The sequence below is a fragment of the Rousettus aegyptiacus genome, unplaced genomic scaffold (genome assembly GCF_014176215.1).
Source record: "Rousettus aegyptiacus isolate mRouAeg1 unplaced genomic scaffold, mRouAeg1.p scaffold_m13_p_3, whole genome shotgun sequence".
Lineage (NCBI taxonomy): Eukaryota > Metazoa > Chordata > Mammalia > Chiroptera > Pteropodidae > Rousettus > Rousettus aegyptiacus.
The window spans coordinates 140414660-140437198 of record NW_023416306.1 but is presented as its reverse complement, the minus strand read 5'-3'; the positions used below and the strand labels follow the sequence as shown (position 1 = coordinate 140437198).

The following is a 22539-nucleotide window of genomic DNA, read 5'->3' as shown; positions in this document are numbered from 1 at the left end:
TAAAAATAAATTTACAATATTTTCATGGTTTGTTAGGTGAACTAAAGACCTAGGATATTATTTAAATCTAACATGAAACATATTAATTCTTAAAACATTTAGTTTAAATAATGAGGCAACTCATGACTTATACTATTAATTAAAATAAAAGAATGTGACATATAGTCTACCTAAGAGTGATCATGATAGCTGTTAAAAAAAAACATTTTTTAAAACACGTTTTTAAATGGTAACAGTCACTATATACTAAGTATATTTTTTATATACTTACTTCCTGATCCACTAATGAAATATCTGGCCTCAATCCCTCACAATAATGCATGTAACGGAGAGAATTCCCTGGCAAATCTCCTCTGAGTAATATAATTGCATCATGAGGCATAGAGGCTAGAAGGTTCTTTGCAAATTTATCGATCACATAGTTGGTCCTTTGGTCACAAATGCTAAATAAATGAATCAAAAACACATTAAAATACAAAACATTGCTTCAGTTTTAATAAGACTGGGCTTATTTTCCACCCCATTCCTTTCCCATCACATAATTTACATTTAGTGTTTCAAAGTAGTCTAATTTATATTTTCTAAAAACATGCTTATATTTGAAAAGAGAACACTATCACCTGAAAAAAGAAAAAACTAATTGTGCAATTGAGAAAAAATCAGTATACTGCTTCACTTCTAGAATTTACAATTATTTCCATTAAAAGAGAATCAGTGCTCAAGGATAAGTCTTTTTTTTTCTCAAAGTATATCCATCCAATTTCACTAAAAAGAAGTAAGGTTTCTGATTCCACTTGGAATTAAGGTAATCTCATGTTAATTCCATTTAGTACAAAGGAATATTCAGAAATGCAACAACAAACCTGCCAATTTCTGGCATAAATTGGGATGACATTTGTCTGACCCTCTTGGATGCAAGGTCATCCTTTCTACCACTTCCCTGAACCACAGCCTCCCCGCATTCCTCTCTCCCTTCTACACTGAGAAAGCACTAGGGAATGAGACCCATGAGAAGGGAGGGAAGGAATAAATAGATGGTTGAGTTTTTTACTTCTCTCCAGGCATTATTTGTCACTGCCAACAACAGCAGTACCACTCCTTTCAATAGTGAAGTGGATGTTCTAACTTCAAAGAAAAACTGGCGTAAATTCTGAGTGCTTCCCACGAAAAAAGAAAAAGGCGACAAAAGTAAAAGAATAAAAAAAACTGAATAAGCAACGTCCTTCCTGTTATTATCAGGTCCATTACATTTAATGGTACTGAGAAACGCAGCCTAACTTGGTTAGTATCACAAAGCAAATAAATACTTCCAAGAACAAAATATTATCCTCGCCTTTGTAACTGATGCAACTCTTGCCTCTTATGATTCCCTACTTTACAGAATGATGCCTCACATTTCACCACCCAGCAAAGTTGACATCTACTCCATTCACCTGGGGAAAATAAAAGAATTAACGCAAAACAAAACCACCCAGCCTGTGCTGGCCTCACCAGTGTTGAACCTGGACTGCCCTAAAGAACCAAGTCAGGAGAAGACTGTGATTTAAAAAAAGACACTTCTCCAAAGAGAATACAGAAGGCTAACAGACATGTGAAAAGATGCTCAAGGTCACTAATCATCAGAGAAATGCAAGTTAAAACCACAATGAGACCTCATACCTGTTAGAATGGCTATCATAAATAAATCAAAAACAACAAATGTTGGTGAAGATGCAGAGAAGAGAACCCGTTTATGTTGTTGGTGGGATTGCAAATTAGTACAGCTGCTATGGAGAACAGTCTGAAGGTTTCTCAAAAAATTAAAAATGGATATACCTTTTGACCCAGTAATTGCCCTTCTGGGCATTTTATCCAAAGAAAACCCAAACAATAACTCGTAAAGATCAATGCACCCCAATATTCATGGCAGCACAATTTACAATAGTGAAGATATGGAAGCAACCTAAATGCCCATCGACAATTGGATAAAGAAGTTATGGTTCATATATACAATGAAATATTACTCAGCCATTAAAAAAATGAAATCCTACCATTTGCAATGACATGAATGGACCTAGAGGTTATTATGCTGAGTGAAATAAGTCAGACAGAGAAAAACGAAAAATAAATACCATACGATTTCACTTATATGCGGAATCTAAGGAACAAAAAGAACAAACTAATCAAAAACAGACTCACAAATATAGTGGACAATTTGGTGATGCACAGAGCAGAGGAGGATTAGGGGGCCGGGAGAATGGGGTGAAGGGTTAAAGAAGTACAAGTTAGTAGTTGATAGTTGGTTACAGGGATGGAGAGCACAGCATTAGGAAATGCAGTTAGCATTATTATTATGGCTAAGTGGAGAGCCAGGGGCAGGAGGGAGCAATTGGGGGGATCATTTTATGAACTACATAGATGTCTAACCAATGTACTGTATCCTTGAAACAAATTTAAATAAATTAATTTTTAAAAAGGGTTGGGAACACACACACTGTGGTCTTGGCAAATGCTTCTTGAGCTAGCTATGGATTTGGGTCTGAGGATGCCACCAGCCCTCCGGTGATGTAGCCTTCCTAACCCTGGTTCTACCCCAGTATTAGAAAGAACACTGGTTTTCCCAGTTAAGATGAAAAAGGACATTTAACCTTTAAAATACCAATCAAATCTCATTATAAAAAAACTTCAATGGCCTCTTCTACTTCTATAATGTTTACTCAATACTGCTGGAAATAAACTAATATCTAAAACTTGGACATCTTTTATGTTAGACCGAGATTTTCATTAAAATGATTATTAAACAGATTTTGAAAAATGCATAAAATAGTAATAATGCCTAAGGGCTAAAAAAATTTTAGAACCTTAACTATTTCGAAATAATTAATATTGACTACTGAAGAATAAACTAGATAAGGACTAGGTACTTCTCAAAAGATAAAATCTGTGAAACATAGAGTGAATTACTTTAGTGCATACAAAAAAGCCAAAATGTCTTTACTCTCCATCTACGTGGTATTTTAAATCATAGAATTTTCTTATACTCTAGATTCTACAAAGTATCTGTCTCTAGGGTTCCTTAGAGGAAAAAATACAAATAGTTTACCTGTACCACGTGAACCCTGTTTGCAACGCCCTGAAACGATGCATCACTCATGCAGGGACTGTGGTTCCAAGTTTCAGAACCATGGACTCAGACCAAGCTGTCTCACTTTGAAAACCAGTGGAAGTTAAGGATAAAGTCCCAGAATCTGAATATCCAAATGCCTCTGGCTTGAGTGCTACTTGTCATAAAAATAACCATGTGTTACCTGTAATTAGAATATATTTGGTAAATTACAAAAAGAGTTGCCGAAAGCCATTCCAGACACTGAAGCCCACTGGTGTTCAGCACTCGGTTACTCTCAGAAACAAGTGCAGCCAAGCCGATGCCGGCGAGGACAGCCACCACCGCGTTGCTCTGCATCCAGAATCGTTCTACCTGTGGAAGGCATGCAACAGTACAACCAGTCGACTGGCGTAGGCAATCAATCTGGTACTTAATTATTTAAAAAATATACTGCATACACCTAGTTGCTTATGCCTGCTGTCATTCAGGCCTTCCCCAATTCAACTCCACATTATTTTTCCATTTTCAAACATTCCACCTTTCCAGTTTGACCTGTGAATCTCCCTTTTTGGACCCACATATTCCTTTCGATACTATGGACTTCATCTTGAACTGCAATATGCAAGGTGGAAGAGGAGGAGAAATGCTTTCTCTTTACTCCTGATGTCTTCTTCCATGTGAAATTCCCCTGGTTTAACACTCCTGGCCTCTCTCTACCCTCTCACTTATTTCTTCCTGTAGAATTGCAGAGACTGAGCTGACTGGGCAGTTGGGAGCTGGGACTGGGCCTGCATAGCCTTCTCCTTTCCTCTTGATGGTGTGCGCTGCCCACAGGAAGCACTTGTCCAAGGGCAGACTCTGCCCTGTGGCACCAGCAGAGTAGAAGCGGGGCGCGGGGTGGAGGAGAGGCCTGCCCTGTACAGCACTGTCTGTAACTAGTGGGTAGGTCTGCCTACTCTGGGATGCAGTGCGAGGAAGACCCCTTGCCCTCAGATATAAACCACGTTCTCTATGTTCAGGGTCACCAGTAAGGAAAGTGATTCTCTCACCTACTGTACTGGTCTATCTTATTTCTCAATTGATTCGGAACTCAGGTGATTAAGCAGGGTATTATCTACTAGGCCTCTTGAACATACACACACACAATCCATTGCTGTCAGCAGTTAAAACAGAGCAATCTACATTTACAGAGCTTCTATTATAAGGAGAATCTCAGAAATGGCAGCCGGGGAAAAACAAATGTGGTTGCTCTTTTGCATAGGCCTGGAGTGCTGAGGTAAAAATAAGGGAATTTGTTAGTTAAAAACCCTCTAATCACAACTCGTAAATTCCGGAAGAATGCAGTAGTGCCTATATCTACAAGCGCACACATAAAATGACTAACTTAAATCTACTTTACATTTATTTTTCTATTTAACTATTGTGTTACTCAAACATTGTACTTTTTTCCCTAAAATGAGGCCTGAGCCCTACTGGTTCAATAATTTAGCTTTTGATTTATAATAATGTTATGCAGTTTTAACTGTTTCTGAGAAAATTTGCTCTTCTACAAGATTCATGAGGGACAAATCTGTACATTCTTCACAAACTTCTGGTCAAAGGATATATCTAAATAAAACTTACCACACCCATGAAAAGTGGTTTTGAAATATCTAAGTTTGCCCTCCAAGCAAAGAACAATGAATAAATGCAAAACATTCCAGTAAAAAGCCAAATTAATGATGAGTTCTGTCTGTCCCTATAAAAAAAAATTAAAATATGTCCAGAATTATTTATGTACATGAAAATAATATGACATAGTTTTAAACTATAAAAATATTTGGAACTATAAAACTTTCCATTTTTAAAGGAATAAAAAAATCTCAGTTTTTAAAATCTGAGTTGGAACAGATAACCAAAACATGGTAAAAAACTACACTATAATATTATAGACAAGTAGAAACTATGCAACAAAAGTTATAAAGTTATAAATTTGCAGAAGAAATACAAATTATTAACCTAGCTAAATTTAAGATATAGTTACCATATACAAAATAAGAATAATTCCATGCAGCAAAATAACAACGATTTTAAACTAAAAAACCTCAATGTTGGTGAAAATGTGGTTGTATAAAAATATATGTTAGTCTGATCAAGAAAAGTTCATTTGATAATATATATCAAGAGCCTTAAAAATATTCACATTCATTGACCCAGTAATTTGACATGTAGGCATAAGTCTTTAAGCAATAACCAGAAATGTGGGTAAAGATTTATCCATAAAAATGCTTTGGTATTACTTATAAGAGTGGAAAAAGTGAGGGTTATCTAAAGATCCTCAAATAGAAAAACATTTAAATTAATTCTCCTAGGTTATAGATTTTTAAATGATTTTAAATATTTTTTATGGTATAGGGAAATGATCACAATATAATGTTAAGTATTAAGGAAAGAAAACTATAAACATATATACTTAAAAATACATTCAACAGACTAGGAAGTAAATGAAGAAGACATCAATGGAGGTTAATGTTGCTATATTTTTTTAGGTTTTCTTTTATCATTGGAGATTACTTTTATCTTCAGAGGCATTCAAATAATTGTTTCTTTTGTAAAGTAACAATAATAATTGGCTATGAGCAGAGTAAGGGATCAAACTAAAGTTTAAGACATCAAATGACTTACCAGTTAGGTTGAATATATTTCCCAATCTTTCAAAATCATTTATTTATAATGAGGAAAAAACTAGCAAAAAAGCAATACATATTTGCCTTCATAAAAGTGGTTAAAGTCATTTATTTGAAATATAAAATACTAGTGGCAACGTTCTACAATGTTCTACAATGACATATTAAAATATTAATTTAATTAATGAACACAGGAAAAATAACAGCAAAAGGAATTATATTACTCACTTTCTTGCTAAACATATATTTGCCCAAACTGCAAGGGCTTGAATGTTAAATGACAGTTCAGTCTTCATGTTTGTTACCTGAGAACTGTAAAAGACAATCTAACTTATTGCTGGCAGAAAACAAATTTTGTTAATCTCAAATAAAACATTCTTTGTAAAATACATGTGATTATGCACTGAGTAAATTTCAGGATTGGCATCAAATTTTAAAATTATTTTGTCTTCTTTCAAATTCAGGAGAAAAAGTACCACAAGAAAGAGCCGAACGTTTTTAAGATGTTTTCCAATTGTAACATTTGGCTACCAACTTATGTAATTTAGGATAGCATCAAAACAAATAATTCTCCAGTATTTGTGATATCGATAGACTGTATTGAAATTGTAAACCAATCTGTATTCCCGACTGGTTTAATAAGAAGTCATCTAAAATGGGTTTTTAAACTTGTCAACAGTGCAACGATGGCCTCCAGTGATTAGCAATGAAAAAGAAAATTAATTTAAATAAATCTTTTGGAGAGCCAATCATGAAGGTAAAAAGGACAAGAGAAGTGATCTTTAACCATTCTTTTCTAGCTTATCTTCTCCCTTAAAAGTTTTCCTTTTTTCTATATTATTTGGTTCAAAGACCATTTAAGGAAGCTCCAAGAAATGTATCCTTTTTTTTCCCCTACAATTAACCTAAATTGTCCCATTAGCTCCATTAACTAATTAACTAATGACCATTTTCCAAGTGTTATCTGAGTTCTAAAACAGCTCTAGCAGTCTCCAATTTTTTAAAAAAGAAATGATTCTATATATCATCTCAAAGAACTTTCTTCTCCCTACTGGCAATTTTACTGGAGAAAATGTGATACCGTAATTATGGAAACCATACAATGTGTATTTTACTAATGGAGACTCATCTGCTATGAAAAGATATCTTCACTCATTTTTAAATATACTTGAAAAATTGATTCCTGCATGAGGCCCATTTCAAGCCATTCTTCAAAAGGAATGAAGTCAGTCTCAAAATTAATTCTTGGAGATCTGTTGCTTAAATATAAGCTCTAAAACATGGTCACTGCCTAGGGTTAGACTGAATAATTTCCTTGTACAGGGTTGCAATTTAGAGATATGCATAGGGAAAGAATGTAATTTGCTTGACTGGGAAAGGGTAGATGATTAGGTTCCATCATTTTGAAGGATTTTCTAGTAAGTTAATTATGAGTTGCCTTTCTCAACACTCTTGTCCACCCGAAACAATTAAAAACTAGAAATTCTCTCAATCAGGGTGCTAGGATTATGCCTCCATTATGATTTGGTTGAATAAATTGTGTGTGTGGTCATCACTTTTGACAAGTCTTTTTTTCTGGGTATGTAACCTAACTGCTATTATTTCAATATAAAAGAGGCCCTTAATTTCCCAACAGATGACTTTTATGTGTAACTAATAAAAATAGATGTCTGATGTAGGATTGCTCTTGAGAGTTCTTTTGCGTTTCTGTAGGATTTGTTAAAGCAAAATATACCAGTAATCCTGAGTGTGATAACAACCCCGAAACGTAGGTGAAATGAGCAGGTAGTGAGTCTTTCAGTTTGGAGCAAGGCAGGGTAAAGTAAAAGCCCAGAGACATGGGCAAAGATGTTTTTTTATCTTTAAAAGGGAAACTAAGCTTCTTGCTACCTTCTCCCCAACAAAATAGAAAAAGGGACCATAAAAGTCTCAGTCAGATATAAAAATATATATATTTTAAGTCAATTGTGAGAACTATAAAGGTTTTACATGAATAATTGGTGGCAGGAAAATATTTTTGAGATGCTGTATAAAATGAAAAATAGGAGGCTAATAAATCAGTATGTATGTTATTTAATTTTAAAAATAAACAAAAATATAAAGAATATTGGAAGAATATAGACAAAATGTTAAATGAATTAGTAATAGTGGTTACATCTGCATATTGGAATTATAGTAACTTTCGTCTTCTTATTTTTGCTTACCTGTATTTGCTAAACTTTTCATAATGATTATGTATCCTTTGTTTGGAAAGTAGAAAAAAAGGTCATTTAAAAAGGAATGAAGGAAAGGTGGAAAGAAGAAAGCAAGCTGGCAAGTAAGCAAGATAGAAATTGTGAGGACTTATGAACTAACTCATATGTAGAGTTGAAATGTTCTCCCCGTATTTTGAAAATGGTTTTCAATAGTCCTCAGACGCCAAATTAATAATTAGTTAGGAGATCACGCTAGTACTGTAGAAAATCATTCTTCCTAATTTTATATTTTGAAAATATGAAAATATTACAGGATTGGTATGGATTTTTTCAAGTTGCCTTATCTGTGTAGGTTTTAAAGGAAATATTAACCCATTTTTCAATGAATGCCAGTAGATATTATATATAAAATATATTTGCTTAAGTTGGCTTTAATAAGATTGCATGTTAAAAATATATGTCCAAAACAGCCTAAAGGAAAAAATCTTAAGAGACATTAAATAAATTAAGTTCTGAAAAATTAAAAAAGCATAGCTTAATATAAGAAAATAATTGTTCAATTGAGAAATACAATATTACAAAATATCTCTGAAATTGAAAGATACATAAAACCAGAACAAGGCATAAATTTTTTATGAAGCAACAGTATATGGGCTAATTTTGTATCCAAATGAAAGCCGAAACATTTTAGTTTTATAGGTTCTATGTAGTCTCCTAATAGTCTCATTCACTTGTATTTACTGCTCACTTTAAGTTTTTCCTTATTGAAAGAAACGGTAGAATATTTGACAGTATGCACAAACAACTATTAACTATATGGGTGAAAACTACTTCTCAGACATACTACTTCACAGAGGGATAAACTCAGAAATCCCCAAAAATATTTAAAGCAATAAAGAATTTATTTTAAAATTATTTCAAATATTTCATACTTACAGTAAAATTTTAGACATGCTGGATCCTATTTCAGATTTGGCCTAAACATAAAAGAGAAAAGTTTCTTTTCAGAAGCATTAAACTGAAATTTTGTTAGGCTATTATATTTGACTATGTTGATTTACAAGATGCATGTTTTAAATATACAGTGCACTACCTCTCTTCATTCAAAGTATTTACTTCAGAGCCTTACTGATTTTTAAAGAGAATTCAGTAAAAACAAAACATGGGCATTCTTTAGTAAGAATTTCAGAAACAATACTTGGCTAAAAATCGGTTAAACTATTCCAGTAGGAAGGATTAACACATTAATGAATCAACAGACTGTACACTTTCATTAGGGTCTCTTTATACTCTTTTTGGGGCACTTCGATTAAAGTTCATTATCAACTGTTTACGTAAGAATTCACATAATTGTGAAGCTATACATTAATCTCAAATCTGGAATGGTCCCCAAGTAATATTTTAATGGAATAACCGACATAAGTAAATAATATAAATTTAAACCTAAGTAAAATTACACTACTTTATTATGAAATATTTCTGACATACAAACAACATATGCAATGTATATTTAAGATAGCTTTTAAAAATCTATGGACCCGCCATTCCTTTAGAAACAAAACTGCATGAATACCACCAGGTATCTCACACAGCCACCTCGGGCCTCGCCTTTCTCATCCCCTAGTGGCAACTATTACCGTGAATTTTGTTAACTATTCCCCTACTTTCTAAAAATACATAGTTTTACTACTTCTGTATGTGTCCTTGAGCAATAGACTGTTTCGTTTTTGCATAGCTTAGAGTTTTGTGTAATTGGTTCGCAAAATATGTCCCCTTCTGCGATTGGCCTTCTTCAATAAGACACTGAAAGTATAAACCATGAAAAAAGAAATCTGATACACCTGTATATATTAAAATAATCATCTGATTATTCTTTCATTTTTCAAATAACTTTTACTATAACCACTTTAGTGTTTCCCCCTAATTTATATCTTAGGGAAAACAAGGCCTTTTGATCTTCTTTTAGAATACATTAAATCTTACACATTTAACGAAATTATATTTCATAAAGTATTTACACATAGGTGTTACACTAAAAACTAATATGAACACTATTCTTTAAATATTTAAAAAGAAAGTGTTGTGGTCAAAGTTAATTAAAAATTATGAGTTTGTTTTCTTTAATCTTTCCCAAATATTTTTAATCACAGACCAGGAGCCCAAAGTGATACCCAACACTAATAAGACAGAAATGCTTCAATGGCTGGCAACAGACTCTCTTTAATGCTTGTTTCCTAAAAACATATTCAGGGTATACAACAATATGATGGCAGGTTAAGTGAATCCCATTTTTTTCTAATGTATGTTAAAGGCCACATATCAAGGGGCAAGTTTGTTACATAAATAACTGAAGGAAAAATTCTACATACTGCCATTGATAAACATTGATTGTGTTTTTTCTTCTTTTCAACTGAGGTCCAGGCAGACCACTTAAGTTTTGTTACTTATTCCTTAAAAAGGCTTTAAATATCATTTTACCAGACTGAATGTTCCATATTCTTCTCTGAGAAAATGGGTCAAAAATCCTAGCAATGTTGTCTGGTCTCCCCAGGTCCAGCGGGCTTGATTGAGGTAGGATGAGATAGGAAGATAGACATAGGGCAGCAAACCAGCAGAGAAGTACAGGCTCAACTTCAATAAAGAGCCCAGGGAGAGTTCCTGCATTAGAGCACATTGTGTTGTATAACAATGTTTGTTTTAGTTGATTCATCCGAACTTCAAGAATACATCAAGGAAAACATCAAATATGTTTACTCAGAGCTGATCTCTCAATTTATATTAAGTCACCACAGAATACTATGTTAAACCTTCTGATTACCATGGATTACGAGAAAATTGCATCAGCCTGAACTCCTTTGCATGGCAGGTGAAATTTGAGTGAAGCAAATAATATTAGCAAAGACTCGTGAGTGTCATGTTTATTGCACCTTTTACATTGAAAACCATGTCACGACATGAGGCATTGCACAGCTGAGATAACCAACTTGGAAGTGATTATTCTGTTTGTCTGATTTTGAATATGCCCCAAATATTGTCATAATACTAACACATTTCATCACCCTCATCTAGAGTAGATTTCAACTATATATACTCTATTATGATAGTTCATTGACAATATGATTCTTCCTACAAGAGCTTCACACATTTCATGGGAAATACTTGGCACAAATGAAACTAGCTTTTAAATAACCTCCCAGCTCATCCACATGCTCTTTTTTTCTCAATTCACATATAGAATGGAGTACTGAAGGATATTTTTTTCTATGTAATAATATTAACTCATATGAGAATATATTTCTCATCTGTACACTTCTAAAAAAGGACAATATTGATCAAGTCTTACAAAGATTAAGTCCAAAAGAATTCTGGTATACTAGAAACATTCAAATAGTGGTTGCTTTAGTGATTGAGAAAGGGAGTCTCTTAAAACATCATAATTGGAAATTGCCAATTTTTCCTTATGAAAAGGGAAATTCTTATGTGACAACGGGTACAAGAACCAAGATTCATATTCACCAGAAGTAGTGCAGTTGCCTTATAATAGCATTTTCAAATAAACATTCTTAATTAAAAATGGAGTGTTTTTTAATATATTGATTTCATTTGCTATTTCTAAAGTGGGAATGAGATGAATAAAATGTGAAGGCATGAAAAGAGTATAAGAAATAATTATTTGAACAATGTTCCTTTGCTATTAAAGTAGTTTTAAAGAAAATAAATGTTTGTATTTTGGTAATTTCTACATATTATAAAGTTCAATTTAGAATGGCAAAATGCAGTTGCTCTAGAATTTTCCTTTTGTATTGGAAATAAACAGGGAGACAGTTATAGGAGAGCTATTTCACAGAGTCCAGGAGAGTGGCTCCAAGTCTTACATGCACATACACTAGAATCACCTGGGGAACTTTTTAAAAATATCCATGTCTGCGTCTCACCCCAGATCAATTAAATCAGAATTATTTTAGGGTGATATCAGCATGAGTACACACTCACAAACATACACAAACATATATGCACATACATATATACGTTAATATATGTATATACGCATACACACACACTTTTTTAAAACTTCCCAGATAATTTGAGTAGCCAGAGTTATAACCAACTAACCCAGGACTTCTCGTTCTCCCTCCTTCACTGGTAGACTTTATTTTTTAGCCTCTATTATTTAAATCATGGAAATGAAAGGTCACGCTTACCAAAATTTCATCCTTCATCAGTAGCTGACCTAAGGGTAGGACGAATAGGCTCCTGACTTATTAATTCTGAGTCCTGCATGTTTCATACAAAGCATATGGCTTTCCTATCAATCAACTAACACAAAATGTCTAAATGCAGCTTCTCTGATGTCAGAAACCAAGCTAAAAGTGACACCATTAAGATGGCAACATACATCATTCCTGACTTCAGTCCTCTTCACAAAAAGACCACCTAGCAACTATCCATAGACAAAGACATCATTGTGAAAACATCAGAATCAAGGGATGAGGGTGAAGCATGTCCCTGGACCACAGACACTGAGAAAGATGGTATTAGAAGTGTAAGAGAAGAATTCTGACCACCTCACCCCTTCCCCAGGCCAGCACAGCCCTGCGCCGGGTGGGCACCCCTGGGGCTACAGTTCTTCAGCAGGAAAGAGAGTGCAAGGTGGACATCCAGCTCCTTCAGCATTATGGGATGCTTCCTAAGAGGCTCATTCTGGTCTTACCTCTTGGGGACCACTGGGGGAGATTTCTAGGGCTCAACCATGCGGGAGCAGATAGAGATGGAGAAGAAAAATTAAGCTTACAAAGCAACCAATGCTCAGATGTTAGTAAACTCTATTTCTGCTTGTCCAAGCAGAGATCCCAGCCAGTAGTTATGCTCACCTGCAGAGCTACCTTAAAATAATTCTGATTTAATTGATCTAGGGCATACTTTAACATAACAAGCCATATATGACAAGCCCAAATCTAACATCATACTCAATTATGAAAGGTTGAAAGCTTTGACTTTAAGATTAGGAACAACATAAGGGTGCGCACTCACATCATTCGTATTAAGCATAGTACTAAAAGTCCTAGCCAAATCAATTAGGCAAGAAAAGGAAATAAAAGGCATCCAAATTAGAAAGGAAAAAGTAAAATTGTCACCGTATACAGATGACATGATCTTATATATAGAAAATCCTAAAGACTCCGCACACACACACAAAAATGTTAGAACTAATAAATGAATTCAGTAAAGTTGCAGGATACAAAATCAATGCTCAATAATTTGTTGTGTTACTAAACACTAACAATTACCTGAAAAAAAATTATAAAATGATCCCATTTACAATAGCATCAAAAACAATAAAACACTTAGGAATAAATTTAACCAAGCAGGTGACTGAAAAATATTAGGCAATGATAAAAGAAATTAAAAATGTAAATACATCGAAAGATATTTCACATTCATGGATTGAAAGAATTAATATTGTTAAAATGTCCATACTATCAAAAGCCATATATATATAGATTCAATACAAGTGCTATCAAGATTCCAATGGCATTTTTTACAGAAATAGATAAAAGAATCCTAAAATTTGTATGGAACCAGAAAAGACCCTGAATAGCCAAAGGCAACCTGAGAAAAAAGAACAATGCCTGAGGCATCACACTTCCTAATTTCAAACTATATTACAAAGCTGTAGTAATCAAAACAGTGTGGTGCTGGTGTAAAAATAGACACACAGACCAATAGAACAGAATTGAGATCCCAGAAATAAACCCATGCATATATGGCCAATTAATATTTGACAAAGGAGTCAAGAATACTCAGTGAGGAAAGGATAGTCTCTTCAATAAATGTTGGAAAAACTGGATACTCACATCTGAAATGATAAAGTTGGACCTCATCTTATGCCACTCACAATAATTAACTCAAAATGAATTAAAAACTTAAATATTAGATCTAAAACTATAAAACTCTAGGAGAAAGCATAGAGTGAAAAGCTCCTTGACTTTGGTCTTAGCAATGATTTTTTTGGATATGGCACCAAAAGCACAAGCTATAAAAGCAAAAAAGAAATAAGTGGGAATGCATCAAAGTAAAAAGCATGTGCACAGGAAAAGAAAAGATCAACGAAATGAAAAGGCAACCTGTAGAATGGAAGAAAATATTTGCAAACCACATATCTTGTGATATCCAAAACATATAAGGAACTCATTGAACTCCATAGCAAAATAAATAGATAGATAGATAGATAGATAGATAGATAAAAATAACCTGACTAAAACATAGGCAAAGGATCTGAATAGATATTTTTCCAAAGAAAATATTCAAATTGCCAACAGACATATGAAAAGGTACCCAATGTCACTAATCATCAGGGAAATGCAAATCAAAACCACAATGAGATACCTCCTCACACCTATTAGAACAATTATTATCAAAAAGACAAGAAATAATAAGTGCTGATGAGGATGTGTAGAAAAGGAACATTTGTGTACTGTTGGAGGGATTGTAAATTGGTGCAGTCACTGTGAAAAACAGTATGGAGTTTCCTCAAAAAATTAAAAATAGAACTACCATATGATCTAGCAATCCCACTTCTGGGTATTTATCCAAAGGAAATGAAATCACTATCTCTGCATGTTCATGTTCATTGAAGCATTATCTATAATACCCATGACATGGAAACAATCTCGGTGTTTGTCAACAGATAAATGGCTAAAGAAAATGTGATATACACATACACACACACACATATATATCACATTTTCTTTATATATGTGTGTGTGTGTGTATATGTGTAATTCAGCCATAAAAAGAAGGAAATCCTGAAATTTGTGATTTGTGACAATGTGGATGGACCTCTAGGGCATTATGCTAAATAATATAAGTCAGACAAAGACAAATACTGTATGATCTCATTTATATGTGGAATCTAAAAAACTGAACTCAGAAATAGAGTAGATTGGTAGTTGCTAGAGGTGGGGGTTGAGGGGTGAGGAAAAAGGATAAAAGTAGTCAAAGGGTAGAAACTTCCACATTTAAAATGAAAAAGCTTTGGGGATGTAATGTACAGCACAGTGACTATAGTTAACAATACTCTGTTGTATATTTGAACAGTGCTAAATGATCTTAAAAGTTCTCAACATACATAAACACAAAATTTTAACTATGTGAGGTGATGAAGCTGTTGACTAACATTATTGTAGCAATCATTTTGCAATATATATGTATGTTAATTCATGTTACACACTTTAAACTTACATAGTGTTATATGTCAATTATATTTCAATAAAGCTGGAAAAAAAAAACCTGGCTAAGATGACTGGTATCAGGATATCAGTGCATTCCTATCTGTCCATCCATCAATTTGCAAGAAAAATATTGGGGCCTCCTCAGGTTTTTATTCCATAAAGAAGTCTCTGTTGAGTTATATAATTATTTATATCTTCATTTTTTTTTTTTTACTCAAGGGCTTATATAATAAAAGACAACATAAAGAACTTCCTGTATACTCTATAAAACCACTACTAAAACCAATGCGCATTGTGCTGTTTAATATCCATTCCACAAGGTCTTATCTGATTGACTTAACAGAATTCTGTTCCAAAAAAAAGTTGATCTTTCTGGTTAATTGTAATATTTCTATTTATTTTTTTATCGCATAGGAAAAATTTCATAACCCGCAGGTTACTTGTTTTTGCTTTGTTGCCAAGAAGAAAGAAAATGTATTCAAGTACAGTAAATATAATTATCTAAAGCTTTGGCATAATTATTTCCCTGTTTCTATATAACAATTTATATATGTATTTTTTTTCTAATATAATTCGAATGATAGCTAAGTATATGTGACAAGTAATGAAATGATAAATAAATGTGCCTGCGGTATAATTAACAAACAAACAAACAAACAAACAATAAAGTAAGTAAGTAAAATAACCCCAGCACTGGCTTTGTATACAAATTGTTTTAACCCCTGGGAAGAAGACGAACAAAATAAAGAGCTGCTATCATTCCAAGGGTTTGTGTCTAACTCGGCTCCCTACCTTGTCATTATTACCTACATCTCCTACTGTCTAACAAAGTAATTTTCCTATATTGTGTTACACTACCATTTAAATTCATAATCATTTTTCCTTTCAGAGAAAAAAAAAACTAAAATAATCATTTTGAATCCAAGGGAAATTGATTCTGAGAAATCAGGACTATTCTTTACCAGAGACTTATTATTTATTTCACAATAGCAGCAATGGTATCTGTTTTGTTGAGGTGAATCTCTAGCACCTAGCGCAGCCTCTGGCACAGAGCAGGCACTCAGTCACCAGTTGGATAAATGAACTATTATTCATACACTATTTTTTCATCTTAGGATATAGAATAAAACAATTAAGAAATTTTGCTATTGCTGTTTTAAGTCCTTTTAGCCTATTTTCATCGAGGTTCTGTTTGGAATCAGTAAGAAAATTATGAGATAGGCCAGATGCCACTGAAATCAATACTGCATAATTTTTGTAAATCCTATTTTTTTCAGTCAATGTCATTAGGGCCTAAGGTAATTTATGCTATACATAAAACTAAAACACAAAAATTAAAGCCCCATGTTTTCTGATGCCATAAATATTACATTGGGCCTAAATAAAATATTATGAATTTTCATTTTTACAAAATTCAAAAACCTACCTTCTTTTTTAAAAGCCGAAAGAGAATCCATGGTATTATGCACAAAACATAGAGTACTATTGTGTGCTGATTACACAAGCTAAGGCCACAGCATAAAGCACCAATTTTAGCTATCTGAAAATAAATAAAAGAAAAAAAAAAAAGTTAAGCATCTCCTAAAACTTTATGTAAGCACAATAATAAAAAAGCTATTCTTTATATTAAAAACAAGTATTTGTATCACAGGTCAGATTAAAATCAACCTCTTAGATGCAAGCAGTCATGCTCCAGCAGTCACTAATATTTATCACCATTAATATTTTTCAGTCTCTTCAAATCATTGTAGTTTGACCTTAAATGACTGTCTTCAAACTTAAGTTTTAGACAGTCCTGTATGATGATTTATATAAGTCCTAAGAGTAATAAGATATTGTGTAATTCATATGCAAGTAAAATCTAGAATTGAAGTTTGACAATTCTTTCTGTTTTATTTTTTTCTCCTATTAAATTAAATAAATATATACTTTATTTAGAAACCTGTTTAACTATGGGTTGTGGTCTTTTTTTGAACATGTTAAATTCATAAACAGAAAAAAAGTTTATTTTAAACAAAAAATAAACTCTAATGGCATTGCAGATTTGTTTACAGAAACCAGATAAACCATGTTCTATTGTTTCTACATTCTTTAACGATACAGCACTACCTATACTAAGATGATTTGGCATTTTCCAAGGTGTAGACTGTAAGCTCTTAGAAGACAAGGGTTCTTTCATGTTTCAAATTATTTTGATGAAAGTGTCTGCCTTAGAATCCATTGTAATCTCTTCTGAACTACTTCATTTTTATATCTGATACTCTCCTTTTAGTTAAAAAAGCAAAAATGTGACTTTTATTGCAATTAGGGAATAAGTCAATGTACCATAATGGTATATAATTTAAGGCGGTCAGTCTAGAGCCTGACATCTTGTGATCTCTCTCTCTCTCTCTCTCACACACACACACACACACACACACACACACACACACACTGGCAGAATTAACCAACAAGCCTATCTTTCCCACAGAACTCAAAGGAGATTTCAGAATTCCCTCATTCTCCAAAAAAACTTCCAAACTCTAAGGGGAAAAAGTCCATATTTTATAAAGGCTCTCATGGTTCACAGAAAAAGAACTGAAAACATTTTCTCTCTCAATGTGCCTAGACTACCTCAACAGTAATCAGAACAGCGAAACAGTACATAAGCCAAAGTTAAAAAGAAATACAGCAACTCTCTAAAAATTAAAACAAAAAGTGGTTTTACTTTGTTCAAAATAGGTTACCTTTGATCTTTCTTTTGCAGTTGCTGCCTCCTCAAAATGTACAGTAAGAGCCATAAGCAGCCCCACAAACAGATTGTTTAAGCTAAAAACCTCTGCTGCAATGGACCACTGCCATGTTAGACGAGAAAATGAAAACACCCCCGCAGCAAGGATTCCTCCAGCATATGAGCCAGAAAGCCTGCAAATACAGATAACGTGAAATCTTCTTTCCCAACAAAAAGAACTGACTTTATTTTCCTTTTTTATAAACTGTAGCAGCAGAAATTATGACAGTCACCCAGCACTATCCCAACACGTTATATGGTTAACACAGTACTTCATGTAATAATATTTTTCAACGGATTTTAATTAGGAAGTCCATATATTTACCTATTAATAAACGAATGAACAAACCTGCTTGGTATCCTGTGGATAGAATGAGGTTTAGTTCTCAGATGTAACCTCTAGGATCCAAGCCAGTTCAGAAAGCCTGAAGAGATAGTAGCTAGAGAGATAACAAACCTATGTCATATTTCTCGCTATATCCACAAAAAAGAATGATGCTGGTTAAGATTGAAATATGTTTAATTGTAAAAATTAACGAAATGGCAAAATGTCTATTCAGGAACTCTCTTTCTTACTTCCTATGGAATGTTTGGATCCAAGTCCTTTCTACACTTATCCCTCAAGATATAGCAAAGCATGTCTTGGTCACAATATTTACTGATTTTAAAATCTTGTAAACTAAATTCTTAGTTTCTGATGGTTTCTCCTTTAAACAAAATTGAAATTAAAAACATACATTTTTTTAAAGAGAGAAATGGGAACGTAGATTTTAATAAAACAAAAAGAATCAAATGTTACACTTGGAAACAAATTTCTCACCCCCTAAATGCTAACAAGAGCCATACATTTCAAATCAATCAGTAATCTGGATCTCAATTCAGAGATATGATTTGAGACTGGTAATACAGTTGAATATACTAGAGCATATCAAATCAAAACACCTTCTCATTTCACTATAAATCTAAAGCTAAGAAAATTAAAGCTATTACCAAATATCTATGTCTAATGAGTGTTATGAAATTCAGCAAGCACTACTGTGTGATAATTAAATTATATGGCCCCACGTCCTATACTATTTTGTTTAAAAAGTTATAAAGTAATTCTATGGTTCTTAATCAACCATTATAGAAAAAAGTTAAAATTTTAAAAATCAATATCACCAAACCTGTTTTTCTTTGTTTGCAATTTATTTATTTTCTTTCCTTTACAAAAATCATCCATTTCCTATTTCATCAGAAGCCCCCATTCTCCTAGTTTTTCTGTCGATACACTAATTTCTTCCTTCCAAACTCCTTTCACTTTGTATTTCTACTGCCTTTGACTCAATTACTTTAATAGTTTTCTAACTTGTCTTGTTTTCCAATCTATTCTACAATATAACATTAGATTAAACTTCCTAAAATATATTCTTTATGACTACCTAGCCCCAACACTTAGGGACTCTTCACTGCTTGTAAGACAAATTCTAAAGTAGTCATCCTGGGATCCCATCTCCCCAAAAAAACAAACCCCACCTAGCCATTAGCTACCAACACTGTTAGCTCTACAAACTAGTCAGGCTTCTCAAAATCCCTTCATAAGACATGCCTATTCCTAGTGCCATACCTTTGCTCATGCTGTACCCCTGACCTGAATGCTTTTCCTGTTCCTATTTATTCAAACTCTACTCTTTTCGAAATTTCTCTCCAATCTCCAGGTTTCTAGCCCATCTCTGAACATTTATTGCATTTAATTGTCTGTAACAATTATTTTGACATTGTTTTTGAAATGTGAACTGGAGTTAAACTAAACTTATATTGTAAGCATCTAGCCTCAAGCAGAGAAAGGAAACTTAGTGAATGAGAGAATCAATTAATCTTAAAAGTATTTGTAACATTTTTAAAGGAATTTCTACATTTCATCTGTCAATATTACTTTGGAAAATAGCATAAGATACAAGAGTTCTTCCTCTACTTAAAATGTAAATTAGCATCTTTGGAGAAATGTCTGATTTCAGGGCTGGGGTAGCTCACGAACAAAATGAATCTGAAACATCTTGTGCCAGAAAGTAAGGAAGTATTCAAACAGGGACATGACAAAAGGACACAGAAGCCAGTGTAAAGGAGCTCTCACTGGCCCAACTGGGGATAGTTCGAGCATCGAATAATTACAGCAGTAGATTGCAACCCAACAAATAAACAAGAATCCACGAATCTATCGTGATATAAACGAAAGACAATGAAAAGTCTATAGAATGCCAACTAATAACTAACTGTAGGAGATATGATGGAAATAGAAGTCATCATTTGGAAACTATCATCATAATAATCAATGAATACAAAAATAGTGGGTAAATGTTTTGCAGTGACAGAAATGTGTAATAACCTAAAAGTATCTCCCTATAAATAGATTAATCACAAAGGCAAAAATGTTAACTTTACAGTAGCTAACCTGGCAAACACCATCTTAACCACATGATCAAAGTTAACAGCCCAGTAATGGAACAGACATCATGGGCTTCCTGATCTCTTCCGAAGAAAAGAATACAGCATCATACGTATGGTATTCCTGCCAAAAATGCATTACCTGAGTCTAAACATGAGGGAATAGACAAACTCAAATTGAAGGACATTCTACAACATAATTGGCTTATATGGATCAAAAAATGTCAAGATCTTAAAAGACGAAACAAACAAACAACAAAAACAAAAACCATGAGGATTGTTCTACATTAAGGAGTCAAAAGGGATATGATGATACAATGAAAGACGTGATCTGAGATTGTCTTTTGCTATAAAGCGCATTAGCGGAACAACTGGCAAAATCTCAATCAAGTCTGTAGATTAGATAACAATGTCGTATTAATGATAACTTTCTTATTTTGAGAGTTGCACTGTGGACATGTAAGAAAATGTTCTTGTTTATAATAAATATACCCTGAAGCATTGAAAGGTAAAAAGGTACCATGGCTACAGCTTACTCTTTAATGGATAAAAACAAAAAAATACACAGATCAAAGACAAAGCAAATGTGGTAAAATATTAACATTTGGGGAACCTGAGGGTTTATTAAGTGGGCTATTCCTTGCTTAGAAATCAGACTAACTCTTACAAGGAGTTTGGGTTGTAGTCCTAACATGAAGTGAAGACAAAAGGTAATCTTTTGTTTTCATTTTTGTTTTTGCCTGTTACAAAGTATTTGCTTGAATCTACAAAGTAGTTGCTTTCATTGTTTTTTAACTTTGCTGCTCAGCATCTAAAATCCCTTTCTATACTTGAGGGATACCCAGCCTATTATACATGCTGAAAATAGAAAATACTTTCCCAGTTTCTCTTACAGCTAGAGCATGGGTGTATGTATGACCTGGGCTCCTTCTACCTGTCAGAAGCACCCGCTCTAGTCTTTAAATTGGAAATTGGTGAGGCAAAGAACCAGGGGTGGGGGCAGAATACATTCAGACATGGCTAGTTGCATTTGTACATCGTTTACACAGACGATGATGGCAGCACTTTCAGGGGCAATGTTCAGAATCCAGGTATGCTGGAGGTGTAAGCTGGGGCATCTGGTGCCCAGAGATGGCAGTAGTGGTGGTTTCACTTGAACATACCTGCCTAGGGCTCTGGATGTTTCAGGCTCACAGCCTGGTAATCCAGCCCTCCCAGAAATCCCATGAGCTCTCCAGCTTCCCCACCCCCACCCCCCAATCTTAAAGTTTTCCCTTTGTAAAAAATAGCTTTATCAAGATATAATTTATATACTATATAATTCACGCATTTAAAGTGTATGAAAGTTTTTAGTATATTAATAGACATATACAACCAAAACCAGTCAATTTTATATCATTTTTATCACCTCAGAAAAAAACGTATCCCCTTTATCATCCTAATCTGTATAAATTTCTTTGATTTCAACAGCCTTTTATAAATTAAATTGTGAATGTCCTTTAAAATGCACATATTTAAACACACTGTCTTTAAAAGTTTGTTTTAGTTAAGATTCAGAATCCATCAATATTCACTGACCACATAACATATATGAACTTGCGGATTAAGAAAAGTAGAGATACTTTGAGACATGTTGTGGGAAAACTGCAAGCTGTGGAGGGACACATAACAAGGATGTGTAAGCAGCACTCTGTGCTCGGTGAGGCTGCAGACCACAGAGGCCGTGGATATGGAGGGGCAGCATCAGTCCACATGCTGTGGATAAGACAGCAGCAGCCTGAGCCTGGCCTGGAAAGGCTGGATGGAGCCTGGCTTAGGGGCTTTATTACGTAGATAAAACAGAAGGGCAAGAGAAGAAGGTTGGTGAAGTAATTAAACATGGGCCTACACTGGAAGGCAGGAATGGAAAGCCACACTGGGCTGATGGAGGAGACGAAAAGGATGAGCAAAGGGTTCTAGGCCTCAATTAAATGGCAGGCAGGGGTTAGGGCATCAAGGAAACGAGCAAACTAAAAAAGCTACAGTCATGCAGGGAGTGGAAAGTGGGTAGGGAAAGGGGACATCAAATGGTTGAAGGATGGGACAGGCCTATTAAGCAAGACTAGACTCTATATTGTTGAAAGCAGCCTGTGATGGAAAAGAGTTTAATAAAGCTGTTCTCAAATCC

General features: G+C 33.9%; 1 protein-coding gene across 4 annotated transcripts in view; it reads right to left on the bottom strand.

Annotated features, from left to right (window-relative positions):
• Positions 1-22539, bottom strand: part of TMEM260 (transmembrane protein 260) — a 53788-nt gene that overhangs the window by 13773 nt on the left and 17476 nt on the right. For 3 of the 4 annotated variants that reach the window (XR_001598292.2, XM_016156121.2, XM_036239110.1), the window contains exons 4-11: positions 17905-18082; positions 16605-16718; positions 10425-10604; positions 8883-8923; positions 5980-6063; positions 4709-4823; positions 3288-3457; positions 272-443 (exon numbers count right to left, since the gene is read on the bottom strand). Coding sequence is in view for 3 of the 4 variants with exons in the window: in XM_016156121.2 (XP_016011607.2) it covers positions 272-443; positions 3288-3457; positions 4709-4823; positions 5980-6063; positions 8883-8923; positions 10425-10604; positions 16605-16718; positions 17905-18082 (1054 nt within the window). In the remaining variant the exon portion in view is untranslated. The remainder of the gene's footprint in view (positions 1-271; positions 444-3287; positions 3458-4708; positions 4824-5979; positions 6064-8882; positions 8924-10424; positions 10605-16604; positions 16719-17904; positions 18083-22539) is intronic. The other variant, XM_036239111.1, reaches the window with a different exon arrangement.